This window comes from Heliangelus exortis, chromosome 1 (genome assembly GCF_036169615.1).
Source record: "Heliangelus exortis chromosome 1, bHelExo1.hap1, whole genome shotgun sequence".
NCBI classification, from domain to species: Eukaryota; Metazoa; Chordata; class Aves; order Apodiformes; family Trochilidae; genus Heliangelus; species Heliangelus exortis.
In genome coordinates, this window is record NC_092422.1 from 77,700,836 (window position 1) to 77,721,036 (window position 20,201).

Genomic DNA, 20,201 nt, shown 5'->3' on the forward strand with positions numbered 1-20,201 from the left:
GGCAATCCAATGGCATCCACATTTTCTCTGTTTTGGACTGTAACAAGCTTTCAAGGCTACTGGTCCACTGAACAGGGTGCTACTATGAGAGGAAGAATTCAGGAGTTCATCCCCACCTGGCGTGAGTCACTTGCTTTAGGCTTTTGGATTGTCTGAAGCCCCTCAGTTCAGAAAGGATATCGAGGTCCTGGAGCAGGTCCAAAGGAGGGCAACCAGGCTGGTGAAGGGACTCCAGCACAGATCCTGTGAGGAGAGGCTGAGGGAGCTGGGGCTGTTCAGCCTGGAGAAGAGGAGGCTCAGAGGAGACCTCATCACTCTCTACAACTCCCTGAAAGGAGGGGGTAGCCAGGGGGGGGTTGGTCTCTTTTCCCAGGCAACCCTCAGCAAGACAAGAGGGCACGGTCTCAAATTGTGCTGGGGGAGGTTTAGGTTGGACATTAGAAAGAATTTCTTTACGGAGAGGGTGATCAAGCATTGGAATGGGCTGCCCAGGGAAGTGGTGGATTCTCCATCCCTGGAGATATTTAAAAAGAGACTGGATGTGGCACTCAGTGCCATGGTCTGGTAACTGCAGCGGTAGTGGATCAAGGGTTGGACTTGATGATCTCTGAGGTCCCTTCCAACCCAGCCAATTCTATGATTCTAAGTCAATAAAGAAAGAGGTACCACCACAGATATCCATTGCAGGACCGATTGTGCTGTGGGGCTGCTTTCTCACCCACCATACTACAGAAGCAGAATATGTGCACAGCCTAGGCACAGCTCCATGGCCGTGTTAAAGGAATACATTAATAAACAGCATTGCTCAGAATACCTAGATATTCTCTGGGTATATAGCATAACAGGGTGGTGTTACAGGATACCGCAGTAACCCCAAAACTGCCATATAACTTGAAACCAGTATGACAGCGCCTTCTTTCTTTCCTTCTTTGGTCCACAGCACATTAATGAATTAAAAGGTTTGTATGAATAAACACTGGCTTGTGGCCCATGACCCTTATCAAAAGGTCTCTATTGATCTAGATCAGGTTCTAAAAATTGTAACCATTTCAGTCCAGATCTGAAAATATTTTAGTCTAGTATCAATTATCACTTTTTTTATATGTACGTGTCATTAAGATCAATGAAACATAATGATTAACAATTTGTAATTGCTAGGTATCTGGCATTATCAATCTCTTCTTACTTTTAAAGGAAAAAATACAATAAAATGAATCAGCAGAGTCAATAACACTTAAAAATATTAGTGATTAAGATAGTGTTTTAGTTAAATTAATCACCTTAGCTAGGATATGCTTAGAAATAAGCCAAACATATGCTTAAAGGCAGTGATTGTCAGCATCTTCCTCACCTCCCCATCTTGATTCCACCTTCTCACTAACAACTACAGAGCCACTTTGTAGTTATTAGTATTTGCCTGCCTTTGTCGTGTCAGTAAAAACATATTTTCTAAATGAAAAAGTGAGATTTTCTCAGCATTCCTGTGCAGTCAGGGAGAAGGAAAGGAGGAGGGAAGCATCTGTCTGTTTTACTCTTGAATTAGCTGAGGACTTAATTACGAAATAGATTTGTCAACCTTTCTGCTCTTTACAGCTCTTTAAAAGAAATTACTGTGATGATATGACTGAGAAGGACTGTTTATAGAATTCTATAAATTCTATATTCACCTAACTGCTCCATCTGCCAGCTGTGGCACCTATTTAAAAGGCAGCATTTCTGGCCAGGGTTTATTAGCAAGTTATATATACCGAGCTATATACTTTCATACAATCCATTGCTTAATGCTTTATCTTCCTTGAGGGCATCAGAGATGTCAGGGTAAAAACTGTATTCATGTTGAAGGGTAATTTGCTTTAGGGAGAAAGCAGCTTTTACTTCAAATAAGCATTATATGCATGATGGAAAGATGTGGACAAGATTCTGGGAAGTGGCTACTGAATCTGGCTATGTTTTTAAGGTTCACATTCTAAAGGGTTTACTTTTCCAGTGCAACAGAGCATAAAATCAAATCCTTTAAAAAGAGCCAAGTCACACACCAAAACCATTGCTTACTACATATTATCATTTGTTTATATCTTTGAACATTTGTAATTTACTTCTCACTGAAAGAAAAAAGAAAAATGTTGGAAAAACTGAAAAAGTTTGCCCATAAGGACACTGACCATGTTGTTACCTACAATCACGCTGGCTTCCTGGACAGCTGAAATAATAGCAGCCTGTTTTAGTGCCCTTGAACCAGTTTCTACTGGTTGATTGCACTTCACAGTAAAGTCTGCCATACGGCTGTCATCAAAATCAGCAGCACCTTAATTGTGACACCAAGTAACTACAGCAGATGCTGAGAAAATCTCCACGCCTGCCTTGGGTGGGTTTGGCTTCTAGGAGAGCCAGGGAGACAACAGTCCATGTCACAGAATATTTCCACCATTAACAAATCACACCAGGTTTTGCAACGTTTGAATTAAGCTCCCAGCTCAGCCACTGTAAAAGAGGAGCAATAATGTTTTTATGGTTTGTTGATCCCTTTCATTGGCAATACTTGGATCTTAAAATCTCTGGGCAGAAACCCCATTTTCTGAGTACAGTGATGTGATGATTAATTCAGCTTGGAGAGCTGTACCTCCAGGTACAAAGACAGTTGGAGAGCAGTGTGCATTGGAAAGTCTGGCTTTCAGAAAAGAGCTACTAGCTCTTAAACATGATCTCTGCCACACACTCCAAACCCAAACAGCAGAGTGCATTTTGAGAACTAATTCATTCAAGATGGAATGAACATCATACAAAGGACTTGCAGCAGGAGGGGATGCAAATGACCGGTATCAAGCAGAATAAAGTTTGGCTTAGGAAAAGAAGAGGAAAGGAAGAAAGATCTGAAAACAAACAGTGCTTTATTCAGAACAGGTTGAGCAAGTGACTATCCAGTTTGCAGAGAAAGCTCCACTTATGTTAAGTGATGATCATGCAACAGAAAGAAGAAAGAATGGAACTGAGAAGATGGGATGCTCAGAGGAGGAAAGGGAGAGATGACTGGGACCTGAAATTGTACAAGGGATGTAAGAATTAAGGAAAGATCATATAAAAAGCCATTACTTCTTCTTCATTTAGAGTTACTTCATCATTTTTGTCTCTCTCCCTGTCTTGATAATTAGACAGCACTTTTGTATTTATACCAGGGTTGCATTACTTGTTTTTAACATTTGTTATTTCAAGCAGCTTGCAATATGACCTTAGGGGAGGTTTAAGGTTTTATAGCAACCCTTTACCTACCCACCACCTCTTCTCAAGCAATTTCCAGTTCATTCCTGCCGTGACTGAAATGCTGCATGATAGCATATCTGCAAATCCTACAGGGGCAGCAAACAGCCAAAACCATTTTGCTGCTTCTCAGTTTGCATTTCTTAAAGTCAGTTTAATCCCACTTATTTAGTGCCGTAAGCAAGCAGTTTTAGAAAATTAAATAGGAATTTCCCCGTGTGTTTATAACATAGCAGTGATGATAGACTTTTGTTTGTAGTTAAATATTTCCCTGCAGTGTTTACTAATTAAACATTCAAGGCATACAGGGAAAAGTGATTGTGGGCTTGACTGAAAGCCAGCTGAAGAGATAACATTTCATTGATTCAGCTGGTTTTTAGAATTGATAAAACCAGTCCAGAGCCTGATTTGCAAATAAATGTGTGCATTTCACTATTATATCAGAAGTGAGAATTCTCGCTTTTATGGACAGAACCATTTACAAGACATTTTACTCCTAAACAATTTATAAGCAGAGCTCTGAACAGTTGCTGTACTTTAGAAACATACACTGTAAATATGTTATTTGGGTTCAGCATTCAGACAGAATGTATGTAATCCAGGCAGTGAAATATTCCATGCATGATGTATGTCATATGAATAGAACTAGTCTGCCAATAACATAACACCTCTGCATAAGATGTGCTGTCCCTTGAAGTTAGGTTCATGGATTATTATCAAGGTGGAAGTGAGGCTTACTAACACAAATTAGTAAAGCTAATGCTTAAATCTAATGTTACCAACACATATAAATTGACTGGAAATATCGCCTACAAGCAGTAAACTAGAGTCTTCTTCTCATCAAACAGTACTGTCTTTGAAACAAAACACATGCAAAATTTTAAAAAATGTATTTTTAGCTGGACATTAGCCATGAAAGAAAAACAATAGGATAATAAGACTCATTGAAAGTTAGGCCATTTTGTTGCCAAGTGGTTGGTAGTTTAAACAGTCCAATATGTTTAGTAACAACAGATTTGGTGTCTGGTCAAGAAATTTAAGAAAATTAGGGTGTCGCTTAGGTTTAACCTGCGAAATCATAATCATGTGGTCTCATAACCAGAAGGAGGAATCCAACAGCAGGACTGCTGACAAGACCATATATTTTCAGGGAAGATAAATACTTCAGCTAAGCAAGGTGCTTACAAGTATTTCCTCCAACCATTCAGCCTTCCTCCTGCAGCTCTGCTGTGGCTCCTCCCTGTTTGAACCCAGGGAGGTTGTTTCAATCCCATCAGAAAGTGCTGCAGCCAGTAACATAGAATCACAGAATCATAGAATTGTCTGAGTTGGAAGGAACCTTTGAGATCATCAAGTCCAACCCTTGATCCACTACCACTGCAGTTACCAGACCATGGCACTGAGTGCCACATCCAGTCTCTTTTTAAATATCTCCAGGGATGAAGAATCCACCACTTCCCTGGGCAGCCCATTCCAGTGTTTGATCAGCCTCTCTGTAAATAAGTTCTTTCTAATATCCAACCTGAACCTCCCCTGGCACATTCTGCACCTCAGACAGGTGTGAGGTGCTCTGACATCATTATTCACGTCTGGTTTAAGACAGGATAAGCTTTTAGCTCTTAGGGTCAGGTCTTTTAATCCAACTTGGTAGTTTGAAGTGCAGGACAGTGTTGTGGGAAAGCAGAGCTGTGCTCTGCTTCTACACAGGGTGCTGGGGGCAGAAAAGGCTCTAGGGTAAGTCCAGCTTACATAAGACAAGGGGTAATAGGATTCATCTTCCAGAAAAGCCCTGGGCTCCTTGTGTCAGTGGCTCTCAGTGGCATAGGGTAACCATGTCAGAGTGGGATAAAATCTGTAGAGAGTATTTCTGAAAGAATGGAGTCAGGCAACAGCATAATTTTGTTCCAAAAATTCTACAATGACATATTGGCTAAAGTTAAGTTTTATGGCTTTGTTTGACATAGTCAAAAGTGGTTTTCACATAGAAGATGTATCTTGTCTTTTCCTGAACAATTTTTATTGCAAAATCTGGTATTAATCATATGTTGGTCAAAAAAAAAAAAAAAAAAAAGAATTAATATACTTTCAGATTAGGTCTCACACACTCCCTAAACAAACAGCAAAAGTTAAGGGTTGGCAATCCAGTATTGTTTATTGTTTTATGGGCCTGTGCTGGTTTGAGTATGTGATGAAGGGAAATACAATAGTGTATACTTTAAAACAGGAATCAAAAAGACAATATAATCCAGAAGTTTCATTTCAGCATTCTCAAATGTCTTTTTGAGTCAATATCACTTGGCATTGGCAAGACACTGACATGAGCTCTTTTGGCACAAGGAGATACAGTATTGTGGCCTATGATAGATGCAGCCCTTGAAAACAAGGCAAAACAGAAAAGGAAGAAATGAACACTCAGAACAGAGCAGCTTGTTGTTTGAATTCATCAGAGTACAAACTCAATGCCACCATATCACTGCCTAGATCAGAAGAGAAACCTAACCAGGATTTCTAATACCCTGCAGGTATGACAACACATTTTTTTCTTCTAATGGCTGAACCCTGCATAGTAACACTGCCAACAAAACACTGAAATCCTAGCAGCCAGACCAAACTAAATTACCCATCATTTGCTTTAGGCAATAAAGTCAAATTTTCCATGAGATTTAATTGAAAAATCCAGAGGATTTAACTGAAAAATTAAAATGTTGCCACACCAGAAATTCTAAGGGCACTATCTATTCATGGACATTTGTAATTTTGTAAGTCATGCTAGTAAAGCTGAGACTGGGGACTTAGATGATATAGAATAGCCAGGTGCTCTTTTCAGGATTCATATACTTACAAAAGTAAGATCCTGAATTAATAAACTTTAAAAAAGGAAATATCATTGCATGCTATTGCGTAACATATTTGAAATCCTTCATTTAACAGCCTTTCTTTATGTAGCTGAGCAATACCTTGTTTATCAAAGCAGTGGGCACCTTCATTGCCTGTGCTTTGATGTAACTCTCATAAAGGGAATTTCTTTCTTCTGTCTTTTTCTGGACAGAGGAAATGAATGATTCTTTGATTTCTATATAACAAATTATTTTTTGCTGTCTCATTTTGGAAGTCTGCATTACTCTTACTATTTTCAGCCTAAAAATCAAAATAGAAATGGTACTCAAACATCCTGCCTTTAAAAATTGTACTTAGGTGTTACCAGTATATGTAGCTACAGCTTACATGAGAAATCCCATTAAATATTTGAAAATCTTGCCTCTCAAAATTTTCCCCTCTCACCTCTTTGAAGAAAAGCTTCCAGAATACTGATGCTGGGAAAAAAAAACCAACAAAAAACAAGCAAACCCAAACCAGTTGCATTTGGACTCTGCATATGATATGTATTCCTATCTGTTTAATTTTCTGATTTTCTTGTATTCTAGTTTAATATTACTGGCAGTAGTATTCATTCTGTAAATATTGTAGCCAAAACCTCCAAGCAAACTACTTGTTATCTTTTGAAAAATTGCTTGATCATTAACAATAGATACACATATTATTTTGAGCTCATCAGAAGTTATTTCAGTTCAGAAAGTATCAGAATAATCAAGAAAAACTAAAAAACTAAAAAAATAAATTAAAAAGAAAAAAACAACATTTATCTAATGGTCAGATAACTGGAGAAAATAATAAAAACTGCCCGATTAATTATTCGGATAAAACAAGGCAAGTATTCTGAAAAATTTATGTAAAATATCAAGTAAATTGTTCCCAAGAGAAATTTATAGTCAGCAGCTGAATTTGTATTTTTAAAAACATTACAGATGAAACAGTTCCTGTCCTCATGGGTTTACAACCCATGAGAGGAAGAAAGTACTTTACCACCATTTTCCACATAGGTTCTCACTTATCCAGGGTGGATGAATCAGTAATAGTTTAAGAACTAAAACACCAATCTTCTTCCTTTCAACCTATTGATCTAATTAGAAGACATCAACTGAAAAGTTCTAGTAAAGACTGAAATAGTTCCAGTGAGACCAAACTCCACAATCAATATGGATTATATGACAAACCTTTTGGTTGCAAGGACATGTAGGTTTTCTTATATTTAAGACAACAGTTTGCTTTAGGCTGAAAATTTTTATGTTTATTCCAAAAGTCACTTTACTGTAATTAGAGCCAACTATTACTTCAGTTCTGCTGATGTTTGGGAATCAGACTACAGCGCACTAATATTTTACCTTACCAATAGGTTTAGTATTTTTGTATAAGTTTTGAAGAATTAACTGTATTTTTGCCAGTCCAAATTTGGTCTATTAATCATAGTTCTAATTGTGAGATTATTTAGGTGAGCTATAAATCAGTCACTGGATTATATTATTGATTTTGTCTCTAGATTCAATTACTTTGCATTTAAAAATAGATTTATAATTAGATGCTACCTGACAATGCCTGAGAGGAACTTCCTGTGAATAACCACAAAGTCCTTCATAAAGTCCAGCTTTTTTCTGTGATGCCTTTAATAAACTTAAATATGGTAGTCAATAAAATTAGCATCTTAGTGTATTTTTTTCCCTAAAAAACTCCTCTCTCCTTCCTAAGCACCTTTTTTTTCTTATTTACAATAGAGAATGAATGAAAAAGTTTTTGCAAAAGTTTCTGATAAGGCGCAAACTTTTAAAGAAAATTCACTCCTCTAACTCCCCACATGGCAACTCTTATTCCATGTGTAGAGAATGCACCTCTGAATCGAAGGTAATAAATTTAATCTGTGAGACACACTCTGTTGACGTGGAACACCAGACTGGAATGCACCTGAACTGTTCATAGTCAACAAAGAGAAGCAGAGCAGAATTTATCTGATCTGTTTTAGACATCTGCTGCAGGGTGAGATGAATCAAGTCTTCAAGATGGCTCTCTGCTGGTTGGGAACACAGATCAAATGCAGACTTCCAGTTCATAGACAGATGCAATTAGATGAGATGAGCTTCACATAGAGTGCTCACAGGAGAGCCTGATGTGGAACAGCTGTTCTGCAGTGACCATTTGGCCTTTTAGACTGGCACCTTTCTTTAATCTGGAAAGCCCTTTGAGGAAGAAACCATCTTTTTCCTTGGAATTTGTACTGCACTTGCAACCAAATGTTCACTCATGACAGGCAAGATGGTAATACCTTTGTTCATAATAAAAAGCTGACCTAATGAACATAAACTAATATCTCTTGGAGAGTTATGACAGCATGTGTGTGACTCAATAATAACTAGTATGACATCATTATTTAAGCATTTTTATCAGAATGTATTGAAGCATTTGCTCATTCTCCCTGGTTTTAGGTTTTGAATGCAATTATGTACAGTTCTCTCTAGAAAGTCAAATGACCATGTCAAAAACAGAGTATTAACCTAAACATTGCTGCAGTGCACTAGACAAAGACTGAAATTCTGTCTCCCTCGAAATCAGCAGTATGTCTTTGACTTTGGTGGCAACAGCATTTCATGCAAGCAGCCCTGAATCCACTGTGTAATACAGATATGAAAAAATTTCACATTATCATTACCAGTGTTTCTCACAGATTGCACATTGAGGCATCATCTCTCAAAAAGGAGTTAGAAAAGAGAACTAAAACAACTTTATGAGAAAAAGTCCTGCACAACATGCACATAAAGCAGGGTAAGTATAACTGGTCTCTACTACAGGTAAAACCTCTTTTCCACTATCTTTTTTTAACCTATCTCTCTTTTGGTCAGCTGTTTTACTGCTTCCTCATGGACTGATGTTTTGTATTTTTTGTGGGGTTTTTTCTGTTATGTTCTTTTTGATGGTGAACCGCTGGTCCTGTTCTGTAGCTGGGGTCTGTGTCACACCACTTGGGTGTGGTTAAAATATTCTAACAAGATGATGCAGATATCAAATGTAACTTCTGTATCTTAGGTCATAAAGGAAGACTAGTACCAGCAGGCCCAATCAGGGGCTGAAGATGTATATTCAGACTACATGACAGGCATGATAAAGAAGGTGGACAAATCAGGCAAGCTCCAAGATAATGATCATTTGATGTGGGACTGGGAATCACCTGATGAGCTGACTATGGGATCAGATGATGACTGGGGGTGAAAAGGGAGTGGGGGAGGTCATCTGATAAGAGTTATAAAAAGTGATCTCAGGGGCTATTTTCAAACACCAAAAGGGACCACTTATGGGATGTAGCAGTGCTGAAAGATGACACAGATGTTAAGGAAAGCTGGACCCCCATTTGCTGCATTGTGTAATGGGTTCACAGGCAAGACTGTGGTTAGGGTGGATAAGCAGTGTTCATCTAGCCTTTCCTTGGATTTGGTTTGGGGGTGAGGAAATCCTAGCTGGGATTCTGTGGAATTCTGTTGTACAATCAAACATTTACAGAGAAACACAGAAAGAAACTGTCAGACCTGTGGCATTTTGGCAGTCAGGAAAAAAAACTCAAAAAACTCCAAAGCTGCCATTATGTGCAGATCTCCTTTCAAGCTTGAAAGCTGATCAGTGAGTGTGATAACACAAGTAATGTCCCTCAGGAAGGTGTGTAGAGTGATCCTGGGACTGCTGGATTTGAGGTCTCACCTCCGTGGTAAATAACATCTGCACAAATGAGACAGATTGGAATCTATTTGGATCAAAAGAAATCCCATCGTGAGGGTTCAAACACAGCACTCTGGCCAAAATCCAGCTGAGGGATCTCAAAAAGCAGAGTATAATAGGTGCTGTAATTTATGGTAGCACTTATTTAAGCAATTAACTCTTATCTGAGTTCGTTAAAACTTCCTGAAATTGTTCTCTTGTTCTGTGAGAAGCCTTACATCCTATGATATAATTTGACTCCCCAGGGTCCTTGTTTGCTTGGAAAAAGAAAAAAAAAAAAAAAAGAAAAAAAATCAGCAAAAAAAAATCTTTACTCATCTTGTAATCTACTTGAATGTGTTTCCTTGTTCAGTTCAATAGGCTTGTTTTTCAAGTGAGAGATTTTTTAATTTTCCAGTAAGATGTAGGCTCCACAGTACCTGAATTTAATTTGGAAGAGACAGTTTGCTATCTTTTTTAAAGTTTCCAGACCAATGCCCCAGCAAGCCTACCTGTTTGATTGTGAGCATTCAAGAAAGGGGAGATAAATTGTATTTGTTTTAGTAAACAGTAACATGCTCAGACTCAAAAGTAGAAATAAAAATTGAAGAAGTAAATTCATTAGAATATTAAGACCTAGTTTTCTTAACTGTATTAAACAGACGTTTGCCTCTAGAAAACATTAATTTGACTTATATACTAAGATACATTGTTTAGCAAAGGGGTGAACTTTATATTTAGTCATGATTGTGCTAACACATTTTCACCTCAAATGTTTTTCTAATAACAACCAAGACCCATTTTCCCTCCATAGTACTTTTCTAAAATAAAGTACTAGCTTTCATGCCCTACCCCTCAAAATTTACCATGAGTTCTATCAATTAAACAAATACTAAGGGACCAAAGCTGTGTCAAAAAAAATATATATATGGGAAAAAAACCTGTCCCTCTAGGATGCACAAATAGTGAAGGTGATGAAACTACTTCCAGGTGTTTGCATCAAACTCTAACCTCTTTTTGTTTGCAGTCCTTGCTTTTCCCATTTTGGTACAATCTTCTTCCAGTCACTTCAGCATAGGGTTACATGTTTGCACATTATCCTGCTTATTTAATTGGACTGCACAAACACTTCTCCTTAGCATAAACTGATTATGTTTAGCAATACTTTGAATATGCAGAATCAGGCATGGGGAAAGAACCTCTGTATATGTGTATATCTCAGCTGGGTATGTTTGATTAGCATTGTGAGATGACCACATTACTCATAAGTGACAAAGCCATGAGAGATATAGGTATTCCTAAACAAGTGCTAACATGACCTCTGTGAACTCCTGTCTCCAGTGTGTCATCACTTTAGAAACTCATTTAGCCATTCAAGAAAAAAAACATCCAGCAATCCTAGTGCACCCTAGGTAGGCCTCAGAAGGACCTGAAGCTGATGAATTTCTGGACAGGTCATGAACACGAAGTAAAAAAATTTTCTGTTAAAGAACTTCTTAGCTTCTTCATAAACATGAAGAAAAAAAGTTTCTGTTAAAGAACTTCTTAGCTGTCCATGAGTAAAAATGTTGACTTTAATTCTTGAGGTGAACCACAGGTGAGAGCCTGTGGCTGAAAATACGACTACAGTCTGCTTGGAAAGCTTTGAGACTTGAAACACTTGGTATTTCAGTCCATCATGGTCCTGTATGGAGAACAGAGGTGATGCAGGCAAAACACCCCCCTAGTGCAGGTTATTGTATACCATGCAAGGCCTTTGTCTCAACTTTTTTCCACTGCAAGATTGTTCCCATCAGCCTGTGTCTTTTATCTAATCTGTCCCATCTACCTGTAGAGGGTAGGGCCTCTGCCCTTGCTTTTTAGCACAAAGATTTCCATACCTTGGCAAACACTGGTTTCTCAACCTTTTTTTTCCCTGTTGCAGCCACTTTTGCAGTTGCTACTGGTTTCAAAATATGCACATAATCTTACACTGAATAAACTCTTTCCATATAGTCTGTGCTAATCTTAACAATATGATGTCATCCAAACTCCACAACATCTGTGAAATGTTTTAATATTCCATCTCTTTTGATCTTGTCTCATAAATCAACCCCTCTATCTCTTTAATTATTTTAATTGCTCTTCTTTAAATTCCCTTCAGTGCAATTTCCTAACAGGAAGATTCCCCAAAATATCCCAGGCATGACTTAGTTAAGTAGTATGCACAGGGCAGTCATGCCAAAGAAGAGATAGAGAAAGTCTTAGTTTCTTCCTCAGCAACAGGATGCTTCACATGGAGGGTTAAATTCTGTGGGCTTTGTTACTATGCTGTTCTCTAAGACCATATGTAATTTACTGTCCACTTTCACTCTTAAGTGTTGATATTGCAGATTTCTTCCTCTTCTTGAATGTTTTCCTACAGCTCTAACGATGTTTCCAAGATGAACCTATTCTTTTCCACCCATATTCCTTTTGTGAATTTGTTTATGCTGCTTTGTCAGCTTTCCCAGCTCCATCTAAACTAATGAACAGCTGTGAAAGCAATTTATGGCTAATAACTGTCCTTTAAGGCAAAGCTTACGAAAGAAAGACATCATACTGTTCTCTGAAATAATTCATTAGCCTTTTCAGCTCTTCAGCTGAAGGCCACTGCTAATCCATAAAATTCCCATGCAAAAATAAGAAAAGGATATGGTTCAGTTTCTTTTTTCTACAGCAAATTTAATTAAAAGATGACACACCACCCCTCTTCAAGTGCCAGTCCAGAATGGTTGGCCTTTAAGCAGCACATTTAATGCCAGGAAATTTTTTTTTTCCTGTAAACCCAGTAAACCTGCTCACATGTATATGAAGGCATAATTTAGCTAGTAACCTGGCACATATAAGCAAATACAATTGAAAGTACTTAGGTGACAACATCATTATTACTTTCTTCCAACTGTTCCACAATGGAAAGATAATGTAATAGGTCAAACTGAACAAAAGGCTTTGGATAGTTTCTTGCTGCCACTGAGGTTCAAGACAGCAAAACCCAATCAGTAAGCTGCTTTATGTAATGAGGTAACTGAAACAACTGCAGCTGCCACAAACAAAGGTGAGAGATGTAGGAGAGCATAAAGAAAAAAGCAGAGAGATCAGAGATGGCAGCAAGGAAGCTGCTGGCTTTTGTAGTATTAAAAAAAAAAAAAAAAAAAAAAAAAAAAGAAAAAAATGGCACTAAGAAAAGCAGAATTCCTTATGAAATGGCAATGAGGATACCCAATCCACCCAAACAGGACTTTGTTATCCCCTGTAACATCCAGGACTGGATCAATGATGTTGCATGGGAATGTTCAAAGCCCTGTAGTTTAGACAACTATTCATAAAAAAGCTTTTCATCATCAGCTGTGTGAAACGAACACTGGCTGATGAAAGTGTAGTTAACACAGACCTGCAGATGTTGGTGCCTCTTTGGATGCACATCTCCAGTGAATGTTTCTGCTTTGCTCGGGATGTGCCCATGGAATTGTACTCTTCAAGACAGGCATACTGTAAACTTGCACTGAAAAAAGTTCTTACAATTTACAGAAATAACGATGGCAGTACGTTAACTTACACATTCATGATTGCTTCTAAACCTTTCCCTTTTAATTGGGGAATCACACGAAACCACTGATGCCATGATATGTTGCAATTTGGATCTCAATCTCACAAAATACGCAAGGAACCAAGAGCTGTTAAATCTGGTAGTAATTAAACTAAAAAGTAATTAAACCAAAATTAAACATCAGTCCTACCATCAACTACTACGACTCAAACGTTTCTGGGTTTGTAACTACACGTGGCTTCAGCACACCACTTTAGTTATCCTTTATCGACATATATAAAAACAAAATAAAAAGACTTTAAATCAAAGGCTGTGGAGATTCTCTGGTGACGGCCCCTCAGAAGCCGCGGGAAAAGGCAAGGTCAGTGGGTGACATGCGGCCACCATTGCTGCTGGAACTTGATCCGTGGTCCCGACACTGGGACACTGGGAGAGGCTGGGTGGGACACCGGAGTAGGAAGGGGGGCGTAGATAGAACCTTCCAAGAAAATCTGGGCTCAGGGGGATGTTTTTCGAGCGTTCACACCACCGCAGCCCTGGAGCCCCGAGGCGGGAGCCGGAGGCCCGGAAGCGCAAGCACCAACCGCAGCGCTGAGGCGCTGGAAGGAGGCTGCCATCCCGCCCCACAGAGCTGCCAGGGACCCGCCGAGCCAGCCCCGGCGCCAGCCCCCGCTGCCAACCCTCCCTCCCGCGGCGCCCGTTCCCCCGCCGGCAGCCGCCGGCTCCGCTCCCCCACCACCGCCGCTCCCGCTTCCCTCTCTCCCGCCCGCCCCGCCGCCATTGCCCGGCCCCGCCCCGCCCCCGCCGCTCCGGCCCCGCCCAGCGCGGCGCCCGCCCGCCCACCCCCGCGGCGCCGCTGCAGCCCCCGCTCCCATATAGGCTGCTCCGCCGCGCTCCCCGCGCCGCCGCCGCCTCCTCCAGGCATGGCACAGGGCTCTACCTCACTATGGCAGCAGCGCGGCACAGCACCCTGGACTTTTTGCTCGGCGCCACAGGTAACCGCTGCGGTGCGAGAGGGGAGGAAGGAGGTGGGGGGAGAGCGCGGCCGTTCTTCACTACTACTTCCCCCCCCCCCCCACCCCCCTCTGCCTTTCAGGGTACCCCCATCCTCTGTCCGCCTCGGCCGTGCGTCCCGCCTCCCCTCGCCCCTGCCGCCGAGGAAGCGGCGCGGCCGCTCGCCAGGCCCCGCGCAGGCGCTCCCTTCCTCAGGCCTCCTTGTGGCGCTCCCCGCTTGCCCGTGTGCTCTCCCGCTCCCCCGTTATTCGCCTTTACCGGCGGGCAGGTGCCTCCGCCCTCCCCGGCGCCGCCATGCCGTCTCTCCGCACAGGGGTGCGGGCCGCTGCGGCCTCCCGCCTTCAACCGGTTCGCTGTTTCGCGTGGTCGCCCCGCGTTGGGGGCAGCCCGGGCCGGGGCGGTGCAGGGGTGGCGGTAGCCGTGCAGGTGCTGCCGCCCCAGCCGATCTCCACGGCGGGGTTTCCCCGCAGGAGGAAGCGGGAGAGAGGGAGGTGCAGCTCCGTGGGCCTGGGGGGAGGGAGGGCCTGGCTATGTACGAACCACCGGGCCGGGGCTCCCCGTGAAGTCCGCCTGAGCTCGGCGCTCCGGTTAGCGCTGCCCTCGCACCGAGCTTCAGGCGGGGACAACGAAGCGGGCTCCTAACTCCCGCAGGCCGAGGTGCGGGCACAAGGCGTGGGTTTCTTGTCACTTTGCTGTTTCTCCGACCTCACTGCAAAAAAGCCTGAAGGAAGTCGAAAGAGATGGAACTCGGCTTCGGATGAGCCACCCGCTATTTCAAAGCTTTGCTCCGCAGTTATCTGCAGGGGGCACGTTTGAGCCAGAAAGCGAGGAAGCCACCACGTTTCTCAGCGGCCAAGATGGGTGAAAAGGTTTAGGCGCGGGGGAGCTGCCGTGGGCGCCAAAGCCGGGCGGTGAAGGCAGGCAGAGCCCAGCAAGGCCGGCAGCTTGGGCTGGCCTTACCTCTTCGAGGCATCCACCCCTGGGGCAGGCTGGTCGCCGGGCCCCCCTGCCTCCGGGGGTCTCATCTGTGTCCTGTCCCTGTTTTTATTTCTGTTGCTAAGGCAGTGCCACGCGTTTATCAGTATAATCTATAGTTAACTTGATTGGGAGGTTCCTGACCACAGGGGCTTTGCTGTGTGCTGTGCCCTTTGTAGTGTTGCTGCGCTCGCACTTCGGAGAGCCAGAGGCAGAGAGGTGGGAGGTATTAGTGGAGTTGTTGCCAGGCAGTGCACTGTAGGATATTTTACAGCGTTTCATGGTGAAAATCTTCCAATTTCTCCTTTACAGTGAGATTTTTTTTTTTTTCATAGACTGATAGAATGGTTTGGGTTGGAAAGGACCTTAGAGATCGACTAGTTCCAACCCCCTTGCCTTGGGCATGGACACCTCCCACTAGACCAGGTTGCTCAAAGCACCATCCTACTTGGCCTTGAGCAGTTCCAGGGAGTGTATCCACTGTGCATCCACAATTTCCCTGGGAAACGTGTTACAATGTCTTGCCACCCTCGACTAAAAATTTTCTCCCTAGTATCTCATCTAAATCTAGCCTGTTTCAGTTTGAAACAGTTGCCGATATCCTATCAGTACTTGCCCTTGTAAGAAGGGCAGTTTCTTTATAGTGCAGTTTAGCAGTTCTGATGGTGACCTAATGGTGAAAGGGATAGTCCTACTGCTTTCCTTGCACCTTGTGCTTGACTGGTTTAGAATGGACAGAATTGGGAAGCTAAAGCAGTCTTAAAGAACTTTGCATGGACACCACCCAGCCCCTGCATTGTCTCTTCGTCTGTTAAGGTTTTTTGGACTCTTGTGAGTGCATCAGTAACTGGCTTGTGCAGAAGAGTCAGAATTGCCAGGGAAAATAGTAAGACTAGGTGTACTGAAAATAAGCCTCAGTTGTATTTGGTGCCCTGTGCTGTAAGAGCTGCACCATTAATTAGTCTTAAGTGTTGTCTTACTTTCAGGTAGGGCTTCTGTTCCATTTCTCTTTACTTTTGAAGGCAGTGTTTGGATCTTTCTCCAGACAGGATGGGGGAATGGATCAATTGTAGAAGTGTTGCTGTGTGGGTCAAAGGAGTGAGAAGCTTTTCTTTGTCTTACATTCATTTAAGCACAATGGACATCTTTATTGAGATGTGAAGACTTCCTTGCACCCATGGCACCTCTGTAGGGGTGTTGTATGTTCCATGTGGACTTCCCTCTCATGTAGTTCTTATGGTTCAAAACATAAAAGAGTTGTCCATAAAGGAAAAAATTGGTGAATGTGCATTTGTAGTTTGTGTTAAAGAAGTTAGTTTAATGCTGAGTCATGGATCATTAACTTACAAGGATAGTAAAACTTCAGAATGATCAGGAATGCCATGAAATGGCATTTTTGTAAATTAAAGTGTGGTTTTGGACCTTCTGATCTTGTAGAGATAACATGTTATCTTCACATCTTGGACAAAGCTGCTGCATCTTTTTGGTTTGTATTCTGGAGAATGCAGAGTCTGTTAATTTCTTGGTAAATGCACACTCTTTATACTGCTATTAGCTGTGTCCTCAGTTTTTGACAGTCTTATTTTTAGTAGACATGGATACAAGTTAAACTTGTCAGCTTGTAGGAAGGCAAGACTTCAATCTATGAAAAAAGTTTGTTCAGTAGCTTGTGTTTCATTCCAGTACATATTTCCTTAACTAACTGTATGTATTTATGGTGTATGTTTCTTTAAGAATCTGCTTATGTAAGAGTTGTTACATAGACTTAATGAAATTGATTATGGTTTTCAGTGTTCACATTTAACAGTAGCTCCACAATCCTGAAGGGTCGAATGGCTTCACTGTTGTTTTCCAGCATCAAGACTGAATGTGACTATAAAAGATGGGATAGTGTTCCTGAGAGCTTTTCCTGGGATCTGTTTCTTTTTGTTGTTTGTGGCTTGTCCTCATCTTTTGAGGTTCTCAAGAATGAAGGAGACTGTCCTTGGATGTCAGTGGAAGAATCTGGAGGACACAGCTCTGTGTTAGGAAGATGAGATTTTGTCACATGGTAATACCTGTGTAGCTATTAGCTAGCAACTGCTTGTGCTGCAGGATAGTAGAGTTCTGCTGGGTTGTTTCCAGTGGCTGATTTGCTTGGCATGTTCCACAGCCCTTCAGTAGTAGCTCTGTTTTTTTCAGGCACTTCAGTTCTCTTGGGATATATTCAGTTCTCTGTCACATACATCCTTTAGGATTTAAATGTGTACTCAGCAAGGATCTTGAAAATAACAGGAATAATATGCACTTTTGTACTGTTGACCATTATCACCACTATAAGGCTGATTGTTGGAGGTATTGAGATATGTAAGCAGTGTCAGTGCTCATGGGTTTAGGGAGTTAGAAAACAGTCTTTTTGTGTTGGTTTGAGTTGGGGGGAGCATCATTTCTGGAATGGGGCTGCATGAGATGAATAAACCCAGGTACATCTACTAAAAGCTGTCAGTTTTCTTCAAAGTTTTCAATAAATTGTTTTAATGTACTAAAAAAAAAAATCTACAAAGTGGTCAAAAGAGAGCCTTCTGTCTCTTCATAAGTGTACCTCCTCTAATTACGCATCCCATTAGCTTTTAAAAATAGGCAGTTATATATAAGCAGGGATGAATCTTTGGATGTGTAATACAACCTGACTTTCTGTGATGGTCTGCTGAAGAGCTGCTTAAGTGAGCAACTGTAGAGCTCTGGCCTTTGAGCTGAAGTATCTAGTTTTTCTGTGGCCACTGAGATAAGCCAACTTCAGCCTGCAAACAGCATAGTGTCCCCTGTCTTAAAATACAAGAGTGCCTTAGCATTTATGAAAATGGACTCGCAATGCTTGCCTTCTGTTATTGGGGCATAGAAGGGCTTAGTCATGCCTTTCTCTTATGGGCTGATGACATTTTTGGTAGGCAGAAATAAGGAATTTGAGAGTTCAAGTTATTTAGTTTAAGGTCTTTATTGTGAAAGTATGTGCATACTTGGTGTCTTATATGTTTACAGAATTGATTTTAGATTACTTTATGCTGTAAATCTGCTTATACATGAGTGTTTCTGTCCATACATGACACAGTCATGTGAACTTAGTTTTTCTGATTGTTGAGCACTGAAATGATTAATGTTCTTAAAGTTTAATTAACGAAGTGGAAGGTAATATGGAGGTGCCTGCAATTTGGTTTCTTACTTGCTTCAAGAATTTGCTTTGAAAGGATAACTTGCTGGGAAATTTATTTTAGCTGTCTCAAAGTTTGCTTTTTGATCTTAGTGCTTAGGGGGTATTTTACAGTCCATAGCACAGCTGCAGGAACAGCTGTGCTGGTAACATTCATGACCAGGGTCCAGATGAGAGAGCTGCTGAAGAAGAGCAGTGATTGCCTGAGCTGATGGTTTCTGAAACCAATTCTAATAAAACTTGTGTGAATGAGCACACAATGGGAATGCCAAGGCTGTAGTGCAGGTAAAGCAATGCTTGGGTTTTTTTATTTGTTTTGGTTTTTGTTTTTTATTTTAAGGAAAAGAGTAAGTGAACACATGTGCATGTATTCTGTTTTTCTTCAGAAGTATGTCTTCATGGAGGTAGAAAGAAGAGGGAATGAGCTTTTGTAGGCTGAACCTCCTCTAGGGACTCTGTTGGTGGCTTTGTTCCTGTCCACAATGTCAGTGCTCAATTCTGACACTGTGTGTGCAAGTTCAGAAACTTAGTGAGAAAATCAAGCCTGTCATCAGTAGGTATAAACATAAAAAAATGACTAATGGCTGCAGTCTTCTGTCTAAATGTTGTTGGATGTAGACAACATATGAAGAGATTTGTTAACAATAAATTGTGTGAAATCTAATGGAGTGTACGTTGGTTTGACTAGGAAAAATTATTTTATACTTTGGTGTTTTGCTGCATAACTTGCTTAGTAGAGACAAACTCTATTTACAAAGTTTTTACTTTGAAGTTTTTTAAGGGGAGGCTCTAACTGTTTTACAAATTAGTACATAAAAAGTCTCAGTTGGAGCATCCATTATGATATAAGAGAAGGCCACCAACTCTACTGGCAATCCTATATATTAACTTCTGGCCTATTTTATGCAGACAGGAATGCTGTCAGGGGTGTCAAGATTTAAGAACCTTTACGTTTTATTTTCTTTACATTTTTTAACTTTTTAAATTCACAGCTCTTTGGTAATACTGCATGATGTATCCAGTGTTTGAGCTCTACAAAAGTGTAATAACTAACTGATCATACATGTTGGGTTCTGAAAGAGTCTTGATTTTTAAGACATTCAGAGTTACTCTACTAAATATTGTGTCAATATTTTCATTCTTTGTTTTGGTTGAAGTCTTAATGCTCTTTATAGAGCAGAACCACAATTTTATGTGCTTGTTCTTGGCTGTGCTGACCTAAACTTTTGGAGTGTGGAAGGAGTTGGCAAGGCTTTTAGTTCTGCATCCATTTGGAGCCTTGTAGTTGGGTTTCCTTACTTCAAGGGCTATTAAAAAAAAAAAAGCCTTTTTGAGAGGACAGGCTCCCAGAAACAGAAGCATTTAAGAGAACTGAATGATGATGAAGGGTGCTGTATTGTTCCTTCCTCTCCATGTCTCTTAAATGTCTGCCTATATTTGTACTGGTGAGAAAGAACTACGTGAATATAGCTGTTCATATGTGTTTAACTGTGTCCTGCTGTAGTAAAGATGGTTTGGAATTGGTGCTGGTTTGGTTTAATAAGCAGATAATCAGCAGTTGTAGTGTTGAGTCATCCCACGCTAAGTGTGGAAATACCAGAGAAAGCAGGAAGAGGTGACTGGCAT

At 41.0% G+C, this 20,201-nt stretch overlaps 1 protein-coding gene across 1 annotated transcript in view; it reads left to right on the forward strand.

The window, feature by feature from the left end:
- Window positions 1-14,217: 14,217 nt before the first annotated feature.
- The window catches only part of SMS (spermine synthase), a 49,624-nt gene continuing 43,640 nt past the window's right edge, over window positions 14,218-20,201 (forward strand). The window contains exon 1 of the mRNA XM_071749814.1: window positions 14,218-14,394. Within this exon, the coding sequence (XP_071605915.1) occupies window positions 14,346-14,394 (49 nt within the window). The 5' untranslated portion in view covers window positions 14,218-14,345. The remainder of the gene's footprint in view (window positions 14,395-20,201) is intronic.